This window comes from Thalassophryne amazonica, chromosome 15 (genome assembly GCF_902500255.1).
Source record: "Thalassophryne amazonica chromosome 15, fThaAma1.1, whole genome shotgun sequence".
In the NCBI taxonomy this organism is placed as follows: Eukaryota; Metazoa; Chordata; class Actinopteri; order Batrachoidiformes; family Batrachoididae; genus Thalassophryne; species Thalassophryne amazonica.
Genome location: NC_047117.1, coordinates 51,430,280 through 51,445,400, shown reverse-complemented (window position 1 = coordinate 51,445,400; position 15,121 = coordinate 51,430,280). Strand labels below are relative to the sequence as shown.

Sequence of the window (15,121 nt, the reverse complement as noted above, 5' to 3'; positions counted from 1 at the left end):
TGTTCAGCAGAGCAGAATACTTGCACAAAGACTGAATATGTTCCAAACGCGCTCATCTTTTATAGGAAACCTTCGGGCATCGCTCCTCCTTCGATATTTTATTTATTTCATTCTCCAAACATGGTTTTCTAATGGAAGCGATCTTTAGTTCACCCTAAGCAGGTGTAGAGCTAATTATTCCTATATGACAGCTTCCACCCTTATGTTTGACAGATTAACAACTGTCTTTTTTAAAAAACATCACTTTCTACCAGCTGCACCTGGCATGAGGGCTCATTACTGCTTCATTGTCATTACTAGAGAGTTATGATTAATATATTTCTTGGGCGCCAGCCAGCTCTGCTACCAGGTTGGAAGGTACTTGACAGTCTGAGAGACTAATGGGGCACTTATTAGCTCAAATGAAATCCATTTTTAACAGTTCAGATGGACACCTGATAGTTCAACTAGAGGGAACACAGTTCAGATGGGGGACACTTGATAGTTCAAAAATCCTGCCTCTACATATTCACACCCTTTGCTCAATTATGTGTTGATGCACCTTTGGCGGCAGTTACAGCCTTAAGTCTTCAGCAATATGATGCCACAAGTTTGGTGCACGTATCTTTGGGTTGTTTTGCCCATTTCTCTTTGCAGCACCTCTCAAGCTCCATCGGGTTGGATGGGGAGTGTCGGTTCACAGCCATTTTCAGATCTCTCCAGAGATGTTCAGTTGGATTCAGGTCTGTGCTCTGGCTGGGCCACTTAAGGACATTCACAGAGTTGTCCTGAATTCACTCCTGTGATATCTTGGCTGTATGCTTAGGGTCATTGTCCTGAAAGATGAACCGTCACTCCAGTCTGAGGTCAAGAGCGCTTTGGAGCAGGATGTCTCTGTACATTGCTGCATTCATCTCTCTCTCAATCCTGACTAGTCTCCCAGTTCTGCCACTGAAAAAAATCTCCACAGCATGACGCTGCCACCACCATGTTTGACTGTAGGGATGGTGCCTGGTTTCTTCCAAGCATGATGCCTGGCATTCATGCCAAAGAGTTCAACCTTTGTCTCATCAGGCCAGAGAATTTTGTTTCTCATGGTCTGGGAGTCCTTCAGGTGCCTTTTGGCAAACTAGAGGCAGGCTGTCATGTGCTTTTTACTATGGAGTGGCTTCTGTCTGGTCAGTCTACCATACAGGCCTGATTAGTGGATTGCTGCAGAGATTGTAATCCTTTTTGAAGGTTCTCCTCTTTCCTCAGAGGAATGCTGGGGCTCTGACAGAGTGACCATTGGGTTCTTGGTCACCTCCCTGACTAAGGCCCTTCTTCCCCAATCACTCAATTTAGATTGGTGGCCAGCTCTAGAAAGAGTACTGGTGAATCCAAGCTTCTTCCGTTTACGGATGAAGGAAGCCACTATGATCATTGGGAACTTCAGAGCATCAGAAATATTTCTGTACCCTTCCCCAGATTTGTGCATTCCATCAGAAACATTCCATTTTTCACCTCATGAAATATTCATACCATTGAACTCATAAACATTCATTATTTGTATAATGAATCATTACTTCCAGCTCTTTAACTTGTGCGAGTCCTGATGCAATTGATAAAAATAAAATTAGCAATACAGTATCTGAAAAATGCACACAGATTCAGAGCTATTTTAGATATAAAAGTGACATAACCTAAGGTGCTGAGTATTACCTCCCTGAACGTCACTCCTCCTGTTGCTCAGCTATAGTCCACATCATGATTTACTCCAATACGCACAGTCAATTTGGGCTGTTTTTGTTTCCAAATGTAATGTGGCTTCAATATGCCTTGTGTCTTGTGATCAACAAATGTCCATCTCCACCTCTTTGTAATCCAAGGTGCTTTCAGAAACAAACTAAACAACAACACTGCATACATCTCAGTAACAATGAATAATCACAATTACATACCAAAGTGGTGCTCTGATTTCACTCGAGATGTGTAAAATTATTGTTCCACTGTGTGGCACTCCACAGAAAACAAGCATTCCTTCGTCAGCCTTATAGACAGTGGATCCGGTGTCACAGACCGAACTCCGTGATTCCTCTTTGAAGGTTCTCCTCTTTCCTCAGAGGAATGCTGGGGCTCTGACAGAGTGACAGTTAAGTTATGATATCTTGGCTGTCCCTACAGTGAAGTCTGCCCCTAAAAATGGGTCCGCCTTTTACATCTGCACATGCATCATTTCGGATGACAGCAGCACGTCTGAGGCGAACTCTCTTCACCCAAAGCAATCACATGGATTAATGGGATTATTAACCATCAGGTCATGAAGGTAAAACCTCTTAAATCATTCTAAATTCAGTTTTAAACAGAAACTAGGCTGTTTTAAGCAGAAATTCGTCAAAACTCTGACACTTTGAAATGACCAACGCGCAGTGAACACATCAACTAGCAGCTCGTTTAGCTGCGGCGTTCTGATCACTTCCGTCGCCTTTTATGATGAAATAATGCTGAATTTATGTGGAAATGATTGCTGTAGAAAAGCTTCAGATATCTGTCACTGAGATAGATGATAACTGGAGTTTGAAACAGAAACGAGGTGTTAATCCGTGAACCGTGTCATTGAGGGGACCGTTCGGTCGGCGACACCGGTTTCAGTGACAGTGGGGCTCTTGGTAGTGCTTAGCTTGGCTATTGCTTAAGCTCAGCTTAGCCAGTAACTCAAAGGGCTGGGAGCTGGTTCACATCACAGCTCTCCTGTTAAAAGCGGCTACTCGTCACCTTTCTGTCAGACTCTGTGATAAGCGATTTCCTCAGTGAGACTGTGTCCTGCATGTAGCATCTTAGCTTAGCATGGCGCGACACCGCAGCGCAAACCATGAACATGGCTGGTTCCATGCTAGGAGAGGAAGCATGCTTTAAGAATTTTCTCTTGGCCACACAAATAAAAGTATCAAATCCGTGGATAGATCCATGTTTTAAAGACCATTCTCACACTGTACTGGGCTTCACTTGTGCTGTTTGTAGGAGACACTATTTACTAGACGCACAGTTAAAAAAAAAAAAAACTCTTCAAAATATTTTTTTTGGGAAAATCTGTCCACCCAATGAGGCCCCATTTAAAAAAGGAAAAAAATGATTAGGGCAGGCAGATTTTATTTATTTATTTATTCTTAGAAACAGGTACACACAATGGGTCTCATGTATCAACGTTGCGTACAGCAATATTTGAGCGTATATGGGGTGTACGCCAAAATGGCTGCGCTATTTGGCATTTATCAATGTGGTCGTTGGCGTACGGTGCGCTGAAAATATACACCAAGTGGAGAGGTGGTGTAAATTATACACCAAAATGAACCAGCACTGGAATCCACATGAAAATGATCAACATGATAAACAGTGCCATTATACAAATCAATGCATATGTTACATAAATAACACTTTCTTGATTATACTACATAATACAAATCCCGCTTTTGTGGGATTGTTGGTCTATGGAGCACGATCCGTGGCCACAGCGCTGACCGCAAATAAAGCGCTGCTCGCCTTTTTCTCCAGACTTCGAGCCTGGAGCCAGAGCAGCGCTGAGCTTAACTTTTGGCGCTTTTCTACTTCACAAAAGTAGCACTACTCGGCTTTTCCACTAGGGTTAGTACCTAGTACCGGGTGCTTTTTGTAGTACCTGCTCAGGAGCGGTTCCAAGCGAACCGAGCCGATACTAAAATGTGACGTCAATAGGCTGCCGGCCACTGATTGGTCAGAGAATGTCGTCACTGGACGAGTCATGAGCGCGCCGTCCGAGACAAAAATCAAAACCCACCATTTTTAAATAGTCACAGCAGCGTTACAGCGACTGTCGTTTTCTTTTGTTTCACGGCGTTTTTTTTTTTTTTTTTACTCGCACAAAACCACACCGTGGTCTGTGGATGAGTTGCGGACGTTTGTGTTTGGTGGATGAAGCGATCCGAAATGAGAGAATCTCCCAGTCTTTGGCCGCACTCAGCTCACCGGACATTACAGCAACACAGAGAACAGCTGAAGAAGCTTAAAAGTGATTACAGGGCCACAATGACCGGAGTAGGTCGGACCGTAAGGGCTGGAAACGGTTCAATCGCAGGAACGCTGTTTACGGACACCGACTGGCGAGCAACGGGAGGCAGGATGACCGCGACTTGACTTTGTTAGAAGCGACGGCTGGTAAGTGTTTTTGTGACTGTAGTCTGCTTGAAAGCACCATTTAACGTTACTTATCCCATTGGTGGGAAGCACACTTTAACAAACTAAGATTGTGAGTCGAAACTTGTTAAAGTAACATCGTTGTCTCATGTATGTGGACACAGTGAGCTAGCTGACTGCTAACTAGTGAGCTAGCTAACTCCGTGCTCCGCTTTAAAGTATTAACTTCTGACAGAAAAACACCTAAAGTCAGCAAGACAACAAACATGTACATTTGACTCATTTAGTGCCATTACTGTGACGTTTTTTTTTTTTTTTACATGTCGCCATTTTGTTTTTGTTGAATCCAGTTCCATAAGCGAGGAGGGTTCGAACACCAGCTTCAACATCTGTATCAACGTCCAGCACCACACAGCAACGTGTCATCACAGGTAAGAATAACATGTCTCACATCACCTTAACTTTACCAAATACGATATATATACAGGGTGACCCCCCCCACCCCCCCACCAAAAAACAAAAACCCAGAACCCATAAATATTGTAATAAAAATTTTGCTGGACCTTCCCAAAGTTTGTTATCTTGGTTGCTTCGCAAAAAAGTCATGTTCTTTCAAAATGATGCTCCAAATGGTCTGATTTGTTGGAGGATAATATTGAAAGAACAGAATTTTTATGCAAAGTGACCAAGATAACTGCAACTCTTGGGAATGATCATACAGAGACTGAAGGTTTTGTTGTTGTTGTTGTTGTTTTTTTTTTAATTTGCTTTCCCATTTCTACCTTCATTATTGTCCAGGCAAGAGAAAAGGGAGCCTGTTCCAGCAAGCAAATCTAAACATCTTGAGTGATGTTGAGGCTGAAGCTGAACTGGGCCCAGTGTGATAGACACATCCGACTGATCCTTGAGGAAGCAACGGTGGTGGAATCGGCATTTAATCAGGCATATCTTGGCATGCTGGGCGACCTTATGCACGCAATGCTTGACCGGGGCATGTGACCTGGGCCCCAGCCCAGACTACAGACACATGAAACTTTTGTATAGTTTGTGTTGCTTTTTTTTTTTTGCTTTTTTGTATTAGCTCTTTTTTGTTGCAGTAAACAATTTGACTCATGTGACTGTATCATAATTTGTCAACAGTAAAAAAAACATTTTGTCATTGATGTTTTGGTGCAATGATGGTTCATTTCTAAGAATTTTTAATTTGGGTTTTGCTGCTCCAGAAGACACTGCACACTACACCTGGCTGAATCTTTACACAGATGCTGGAATAAGTATGTCTAAACTGAGATTTTACCAAATGGTATTTAACATAAACAAAAAGTGGTGTGATCGTTTTAGACAATGAAATTGATAATTACAACTGTAGTGTTGTCATTCCCTTCGCCCGTGCTGCAATCAGGTTTTGTTTTCTCCATTCGTTTAACATAAAATAAAGAAATAACTTAAAAAATAAAGAAATCTGAAAAATAAGGCGTGTCTTATTAATTGAGCTAGCAAATATCCACATGTCAAGAATTATTGACATGTGAAAAGAGAATAACTTTTTTGATTATACTACAAAACAATTAATACGACGGCCGCTTTTGACGCTCTATTGGCACGCGTCGTGATTAGTGAAGTTCTTTTTCTTTGCCGTCTTCCTGGCTTCCATGTCGTGAAATGAGGGTGTGTCTGAAGCGGAGTCTGAATATTTATGGGCGTGTACATTCTAATTAGGATTGTTTTCACCCGCCGCATTTATCAAGGTCACGTCGGGCGTACGCCGGAAATGGGCAGGTGCGCACTGCTTGATACATGTCACGGCAACTTTGGTGTACTTCAGATTTACACCGGAAATTTACGCCACAAGCGCGCAACGTTGATACATGAGGCCCAGTGTCATTTCTGTTACACTTTTCTTAAAAGAAGAGGCAGCTGGTTGTCTTTCAGCAGATTTGTTCGACTGACAGCAGGTATTGTCAGCAGCATCTGCATTCTTCACACACCCTCTCGTTCACATTCGCATTACTTTCTTTTATACTCGTGCTCATGAGCCTTCCACAACTTTTCTCATTACCACCTAGTGCCCCTTGTGTCGCCAAAGCGCTACTGCTTTTACCAATAACTTGCCAAATAACTGACAGTGTGTACATTTAAATTAACATTAGCACCTCATTCAATATAACATGTTTTATGGGGGGGGGGGTCCAAATTATTTACCTTTTGGCTACATTTCAAACCTGAAAAACAGCACCTGCAGATATTTTTTAAATAAATCTTGTTTTCATGTTGAATACAGTCAAGTGTACTGCACACTAGTAGTGTGATAAACATGCATACAGTGTGTGAGGGACACGCAGCAACTGACTGTAGTTGTAAATGACTTTTGCCAAAGCATACTCGCCACCTAGCAGATGTGCCGGTTCTTGCACCAGCTGCACTGCTGTCAGTGGAATTTGAGGGGAAAAAAAAACGGAAGCGGGATGATTTCGGCATGCGGGTGAGGATGTTTTTTTTTTTGTTTGTTTGTTTTTTTGATGGGGCCTAAGCAATGCTAGTCATGTGACATACTTGCAAAATACACATTTTAGCCATTTTGACATGTTCACCGTCAGTCCATAAAAAACACTGATTTCACACTAAAAAAATGTTTTCCTTCATTCATTTTAAATGTGAGACTTGAGATGTCACCAAAATTCATATTCCTCACAGTTTGAGGTTTCCTAGTGTTTATCTAAGGCAGGTGAAATCATGCTATTTTCCCAGTGTTCATGACTTTCTTCATTTGGCATTTTATTTACTAGTGATACGCACTTTAAGACACTTTGGCTTGAGAGGGAGGGATTCAGGGACATAGTTAAAACTACAGGGAGCCTCCATGGAGGGGTTAAAGAGCCATATGTGGCTCCAGAGCCGTGGTTTGCTGAGCTATATGCATACACTATCTGCAAAATAACATGGCTCATGCAATAACATAGCCATAATATGTCAAAGCATTCAAAATGAGAACAATCTAAAATCTGTTATACATATATGCTCCTTTTCCCAGATCAGTGGTACTATTGATGACTCCATCCGCCATGCCATCAGTAAACTGGCCCACTACCACGTCTGCTGCACACGAAGTGCAGAGCAGCACCTTATTGCCATGTGTGAAGACCACTCTCGCATTTTATTGGCTGGTTGCCCCTCTTATGACAAGCTTCTGTCAGCTCACCAGAGAGACGACTACATGGATATCATCAAAAGCTGGCTGGGTAAGGGACATGGTTATTTCAGGGATGTGTTTGTATGATATGTTTGAAAGCTTTGTGTGCATTCCCTTCAGTGAGGTCTCATGCATGGGCAAGGAGTCGTGCAAAAACTCATAAACTGGCCTGTCCTGATGTATTTGTGCAGGTGACAATGTGCAGGAACATGAATATATAGTGGCACTGCAGCACCCAGTCACCACTGACATCAAGAACTCGATTAAGCTCTATGGGCTGATGCTGGATGCCCTGCTGTCCTTCAGCAAGAGGACTCTCATCCTTTTCCCAAATATTGATGCTGGTTAGTCATGCCTGTTGGTTCTTTTTTTATATCTATATATAGTTTTTTTTTTTCCTTGTCTGTTTTGCAACGTAGAGGCCCATTTCATGTCATATTTATAGCAAGAACAAGACCTCAGTGTGTGTACATCTATTAACATTGGGGCAGCAAAGCACGTTTATTGTTCAGCACATTCAGGAAGTGGTCAGTTAGTATCAAATCAAATCAATTTTATTTATATAGCGCCAAATCACAACAAACAGTTGCCCCAAGGCGCTTTATATTGTAAGGCAAGGCCATACAATAATTACGGAAAAACCCCAACGGTCAAAACGACCCCCTGTTAGCAAGCACTTGGCAACAGTGGGAAGGATACATAGAACAGTGTGTGATATTGTCTGTAGCTTAATAAAATTTGACAGCTGCAACTTTAGCTTTCGTCTTTTCATTCCAAGACTGGAGCTATTGTGTTAAACTTGTCACATTGTCAAGTAGTCAGCTTCCAAGAAACGGGGGGTTAGAGATGGTGAATGTCACCTTGCCTCTATTTAGAGCAGTATGTACAGAGAGTTGGATATGTGTTAGGTTCAGTTTTGTTGGAATGAGCTTAAAGATTCATTTTGGTCTTTCCTTCCACGTGCCAACAGGAAGTAAGGAGATGGTGCGTGTGATGAGAAAGAAAGGAATAGAGCAGCACCCTAACTTCCGTGCAGTGAAGCACGTTCCCTTTGATCAGTTCATCCAGCTGGTTTCCCACGCCGGCTGCATGATCGGAAACAGCAGCTGTGGAGTACGAGAGGCTGGCGCATTTGGCACACCTGTCATTAACCTTGGATCAAGACAAACGGGTAGAGAGACGGGTAAGTGGATGAGCTACTAGATTGTGAGGCTACATTGTGAGGCTACAGGGGTCTGCAGAGCTGGCAAGGTAACAAAATTACCGTACATCCGGAAAGTATTCAAAGTGCTTCACTTTTTCCACATTTTGTTATGTTACAGCCTTATTCCAAAATGGAGTAAATTCTTTTATTTATTTATTTTTTACCTCAAAATTCTACTCAGAACGCCACATAATGACATGAAAAGTTTTTTTTAATTTTTTGGAAAAGGATTTGATCCACTGTTAAAAAAAAAAAAAAAAAAAACTAACAAATCACATGTAAACAGTTTTGGGCACAGTCCTGCTAACCGATAATTATCAAAGCTTTTGCATATGGTTTTTTTACATATGAAAAAAATGGCATATGTTACAAAAGCACATTTATATGTAAACCAACACACACGTCACATTAACGTGTTTGTGTTTATATTGAATGAATGAGTCAACCAATCAGTGTTGGCGGAGGCTCATTTTACCCATAATCCCTTTGGCATCTGTGTGTGTTTGTTACAAAACTTCAGAATTAGTGCATTATTTAAAATTAAAAGATGTGTTGTATTTTAAGTTTGTACAAATGACAGACTTGTCATTAATGTAGTTATTCTATCCAGATTAATTTGATTTATAAATCAAACCATAAGTCAAAACTGCTTTATTTTCCAAGACCTCTGCCTCACGGTGGAACTGCTGTATGCGGTTAAGGAGTAATGACTTTTGTGTGTGTATATATATATATATATATATATATATATATATATATATATATATATATATATACATACACACTCAACAAAAATATAAATGCCACACTTTTGGTTTTGCTCTCATTTTGTATGAGATGAACTCAAAGATCTAAAACTTTTTCCACATACACAATATCACCATTTCCCTCAAATATTGTTCACAAACCAGTCTAAATCTGTGATAGTGAGCACTTCTCCTTTGCTGAGATAATCCATCCCACCTCACAGGTGTGCCATATCAAGATGCTGATTAGACACCATGATTAGTGCACAGGTGTGCCTTAGACTGCCCACAATAAAAGGCCACTCTGAAAGGTGCAGTTTTATCACACATCACAATGCCACAGATGTCGCAAGGTTTGAGGGAGCGTGCAATTGGCATGCTGACAGCAGGAATGTCAACCAGAGCTGTTGCTCGTGTATTGAATGTTCATTTCTCTACCATAAGCCGTCTCCAAAGGCGTTTCAGAGAATTTGGCAGTACATCCAACCAGCCTCACAACCGCAGACCACGTGTAACCACACCAGCCCAGGACCTCCACATCCAGCATGTTCACCTCCAAGATCGTCTGAGACCAGCCACTCGGACAGCTGCTGAAACAATCGGTTTGCATAACCAAAGAATTTCTGCACAAACTGTCAGAAACCGTCTCAGGGAGACTCATCTGCATGCTCGTCGTCATCATCGGGGTCTCGACCTGACTCCAATTCGTCGTCGTAACCGACTTGAGTGGGCAAATGCTCACATTTGCTGGCGTTTGGCACGTTGGAGAGGTGTTCTCTTCACGGATGAATCCCGGTTCACACGCAGATGGCAGACAGCATGTGTGGCGTCATGTGGGTGAGCGGTTTTCTGATGTCAGTGTTGTGGATCGAGTGGCCCATGGTGGCGGTGGGGTTATGGTATGGGCAGGCATCTGTTATGGATGAAGAACACAGGTGCATTTTATTGATGGCATTTTGAATGCACAGAGATACTGGGACGAGATCCTGAGGCCCATTGTTGTGCCATACATCCAAGAACATCACCTCATGTTGCAGCAGGATAATGCACAGCCCCATGTTGCAAGGATCTGTACACAATTCTTGGAAGCTGAAAATGTCCCAGTTCTTGCATGGCCGGCATACTCACCAGACATGTCACCCATTGAGCATGTCTGGGATGCTCTGGACCGGCGTATACCACAGCGTGTACCAGTTCCTGCCAATATCCAGCAACTTCACACAGCCATTGAAGAGGAGTGGACCAACATTCCACAGGCCACAATTGACAACCTGATCAACTCTATGCGAAGATGTGTTGCACTGCATGAGGCAAATGGTGGTCACACCAGATACCAGATACCCCCCCCCCCCAATAAAACAAAACTGCACCTTTCAGAGTGGCCTTTTATTGTGGACAGTCTAAGGCACACCTGTGCACTAATCATGGTGTCTAATCAGCATCTTGATATGGCACACCTGTGAGGTGGGATGGATTATCTCAGCAAAGAAGTGCTCACTATCACAAATTTAGACTGGTTTGTGAACAATATTTGAGGGAAATGGTGATATTGTGTATGTGGAAAAATTTTTAGATCTTTGAGTTCATCTCATACAAAATGAGAGCAAAACCAAAAGTGTTGCATTTATATTTTTGTTGAGTGTGTGTGTATATATATATGTGTGTATGTGTGTGTATATATATATATATATATATATATATATATATATATATATATATATATATATATATATATAGCTTTGACTATCAGCAGTCTCTGATTACCAGGAATACCTGTATGACCTGCTACCCATACTACAACTGCATAGTTAGTGTCTCCCAGTGTGTTAAGTGCCTGGACACACTCCCACACCAAAGCTGATGAAGATAGTGGCCCTTTAACAGCTCTTCTACACACCCCATCTTCGTTCGACCATACGACGGCGCTGTTGTAAACTGAGAATTGCCTTATGACATTTCTCAGTTTTGTGTCTCTTCCAGTTAAATTGATCTAAATAGACACCAAGGAACCACTCAGATAGTCATAGCTCGATATCACCCAATTTTGGTAGAACTTGACTGAATTTGGTTCTCTTATTTGTGAAGAGGACCATAACTGTTTGTGTGGATTCATACAACCCCTGGCAAAAATTATGGAATCACCGGCCTCGGAGGATGTTCATTCAGTTGTTTAATTTTGTAGAAAAAAAGCAGATCACAGACATGACACAAAACTAAAGTCATTTCAAATGGCAACTTTCTGGCTTTAAGAAACACTATAAGAAATCAGGAAAAAAATTGTGGCAGTCAGTAACGGTTACTTTTTTAGACCAAGCAGAGGGAAAAAATGGAATCACTCAATTCTGAGGAAAAAATTATGGAATCATGCAAAACAAAAGAACGCTCCAACACATCATTAGTATTTTGTTGCACCACCTCTGGCTTTTATAACAGCTTGCAGTCTCTGAGGCATGGACTTAATGAGTGACAAACAGTACTCTTCATCAATCTGGCTCCAACTTTCTCTGATTGCTGTTGCCAGATCAGCTTTGCAGGTTGGAGCCTTGTGATGGACCATTTTCTTCAACTTCCACCAAAGATTTTCAATTGGATTAAGATCCGGACTATTTGCAGGCCATGACATTGACCCTATGTGTGTTTTTGCAAGGAATGTTTTCACAATTTTTGCTCTATGGCAAGATGCATTATCATCTTGAAAAATGATTTCATCATCCTCAAACATCCTTTAATTTGATGGGATAAGAAAAGTGTCCAAAATATCAATGTAAACTTGTGCATTTATTGATGATGTAATGACAGCCATCTTCCCAGTGCCATTACCTGACATGCAGCCCCATATAATCAATGACTGTGGAAATTTACATGTTCTCTTCAGGCAGTCATCTTTATAAATCTCATTGGAACAGCACCAAACAAAAGTTTCAGCATCATCACCTTGCCCAATGCAGATTCGAGATTCATCACTGAATATGACTTTCATCCAGTCATCCACAGTCCACGATTACTTTTCCTTAGCCCATTGTAACCTTGTTTTTTTTTCTGTTTAGGTGTTAATTATGGCTTTCGTTTAGCTTTTCTGTATGTAAATCCCATTTCCTTTAGGCGGTTTCTTACAGTTCGGTCACAGACGTTGACTCCAGTTTCCTCCCATTCGTTCCTCATTTTTTTTGTTGTGCATTTTTGATTTTTGAGACATATTGCTTTAAGTTTTCTGTCTTGACGCTTTGATGTCTTCCTTGGTCTACCAGTATGTTTGCCTTTAACAACCTTCCCATGTTGTTTGCATTTGGTCCAGAGTTTAGACACAGACTGTGAACAACCAACATCTTTTGCAACATTGCGTGATGATTTACCCTCTTTTAAGAGTTTGATAATCCTCTCCTTTGTTTCAATTGACATCTCTCGTGTTGGAGCCTTGATTCATGTCAGTCCACTTGGTGTAACAGCTCTCCAAGGTGTGATCACTCCTTTTTAGATGCAGACTAACGAGCAGATCTGATTTGATGCAGGTGTTAGTTTTGGGGATGAAAATTTACAGGGTGATTCCATAATTTATTTCTCAGAATTAAGTGAGTCCATATTTTTTTTCCCGCTGCTTAGTCTAAAAAGTAACCGTTACTGACTGCCACAATTTTTTTTCCTGATTTCTTATAGTGTTTCTTAAAGCCAGATAGTTGCCATTTGAAATGACTTTAGTTTTGTGTCATGTCTGTGATCTGCTTTTTTTCTACAAAATTAAACAACTGAATCAACATCCTCCGAGGCCGGTGATTCCATAATTTTTGCCAGGGGTTGTAGACAAAGTGTTGGACACACAGCATTTCTCTATCATGAGAGCATTCTGCATGGATTCTGAAACAGTCCTCAAACAGAATTCCTCAAAGATAGCTAAATTGTCTGCATGTGAATAGTTTTCAGATACACTGTGTATATATGTGTATGTGTACAGTGAGGCAAATAAGTATTTGATCCACTGTTGATTTTGCAAGTTTTTCCACCTACAAAGAATGTAGAGGTCTGTAATTTTTATTGTAGGTACACTTCAACTGTGAGAGACAGAATCTAAAAAAAATCAGAAAATCACACTGTATGATTTTTAAAAAATTAATTTGCATTTTATTGCAAGAAGTATTTGATCACCTACCAACCAGCAAGAATTCTGTCTCTCTCAGACCTGTTACTTTTTCTTTAAGAAGCCCTCTTATTCTGCACTCTTTACCTGTATTAAATGCACCTGTTTGAACTCATTACCTGTATATAAAAGACACCTGTCCACACACTCAATCATACGCCAACCTATCCCCCATGGACAAGACCAAAGAGCTGTCTAAGGACACCAGGGACAAACTTGTAGACCTGCACAAGGCTAGGATGGGCTGTTAGACAATAGGCAAGCAATTTGGTGAGAATGCAACAGCTGTTGGCGCAGTTGTCAGAAAATGGAAGAAACACTAGATGACTGTCAATCTTCCTCGGTCTAGGGCTCCATGCAGGTTCTTACCTCATGGGGTAAGGATGATTCTGAAAAAGGTAAGAAATCAGCCGAGAACTAAATGGGAGGACCAGGTCAATGATCTGAAGAGAGCTTGGACCACAGTCACAAAGATTACATGAGTAACACACTATGCCATCATGGTTTAAAATCCTGCACGGCAGCAAGGTCCCCCTGCTCAAGCCAGCACATGTCCAGGCAAGTTTGAAATTCGCCAGTGACCATCTGGATGATCCATAGGAGACATGGGAGAAGGTCATGTGGTCAGATGAGACGAAAATAGAGCTATTTGGTATCATCTCCACTCGCCATGTTTAAAGGATGAGAACAACCCCAAGAACACCGTCCCATCTGTGAAGCATGGGGGTGGAAACATCACTTTTGAGGTGCTTTTCTGCAAAGGGGACAGGACAATTGTACCGTATTGAAGGGAGGATGGATGAGGTCATGTATTGCAAGGTTTTGGCAAATAACCTTCCCTCATTAAGAGCATTGAAGATGGGTCGTGGCTGGGTCTTCCAGCACAACAATGACCCGAAACACGCAGACAGGGCAACTAAGCAGTGGCTCCGTAAGAAACATTTCAAGGTCCTGGAGTGGCCGAGCCAGTCTCCAGACCTGAAACTCAATCGAAAATCTTTGGAGGGAGCAGAAACTCCAAACCTGAAAGATCTGGAGAAGATATGGAGGAGTGCACCAAAATCCCTGCTGCAGTGTGCAAACTTTGTCAAGAACTACAGGAAACTTCAGCCCTCTGCAAACAAAGGTTTCTATCACAAATATTAAGGTCTGTTTCTCTGTTGTATCAAATACTTATTTCATTTAATAAAATGCAAATTACCTTTTTAAAAATCAGTGATTTTTTGGTTTTACATTGTCTCTCACAGTTTTTCTGACGATAAAAATTACAGACCTCTCCATTCTTTGTAGGTGGGAAAACTTGCAAAATCGATGGATCAGAGTTATTTGCCTCACCGTGCACGCGCGCACACACTCATATATACTCAACAAAAATATAAACGCAACACTTTTGGTTTTGCTCCCATTTTGTATGAGATGAACTCAAAGATCTAAAACTTTTTCCACATATACAATATCACCATTTCCCTCAAATATTGTTCACAAACCAGTTTAAATCTGAGATAGTGAGCACTTCTCCTTTGCTGAGATAATCCATCCCACCTCACAGGTGTGCCATACCAAGATGCTGATTAGACACCATGATTAGTGCACAGGTGTGCCTTAGACTGTCCACAATAAAAGGCCACTCTGAAAGGTGCAGTTTTGTTTTATTGGGGGGGATACCAGTCAGTATCTGGTGTGACCACCATTTGCCTCATGCAGTGCAACACATCTCCTTC

At 41.5% G+C, this 15,121-nt stretch overlaps 1 protein-coding gene across 5 annotated transcripts in view; it reads left to right on the top strand.

The window, feature by feature from the left end:
* Positions 1 to 15,121, top strand: part of gne (glucosamine (UDP-N-acetyl)-2-epimerase/N-acetylmannosamine kinase) — a 125,030-nt gene that overhangs the window by 64,025 nt on the left and 45,884 nt on the right. For all 5 annotated transcript variants that reach the window (XM_034187481.1, XM_034187482.1, XM_034187478.1 and 2 more), the window contains 3 exons: positions 7,160 to 7,367; positions 7,510 to 7,662; positions 8,289 to 8,501. In XM_034187481.1, the coding sequence (XP_034043372.1) occupies positions 7,160 to 7,367; positions 7,510 to 7,662; positions 8,289 to 8,501 (574 nt within the window). The remainder of the gene's footprint in view (positions 1 to 7,159; positions 7,368 to 7,509; positions 7,663 to 8,288; positions 8,502 to 15,121) is intronic.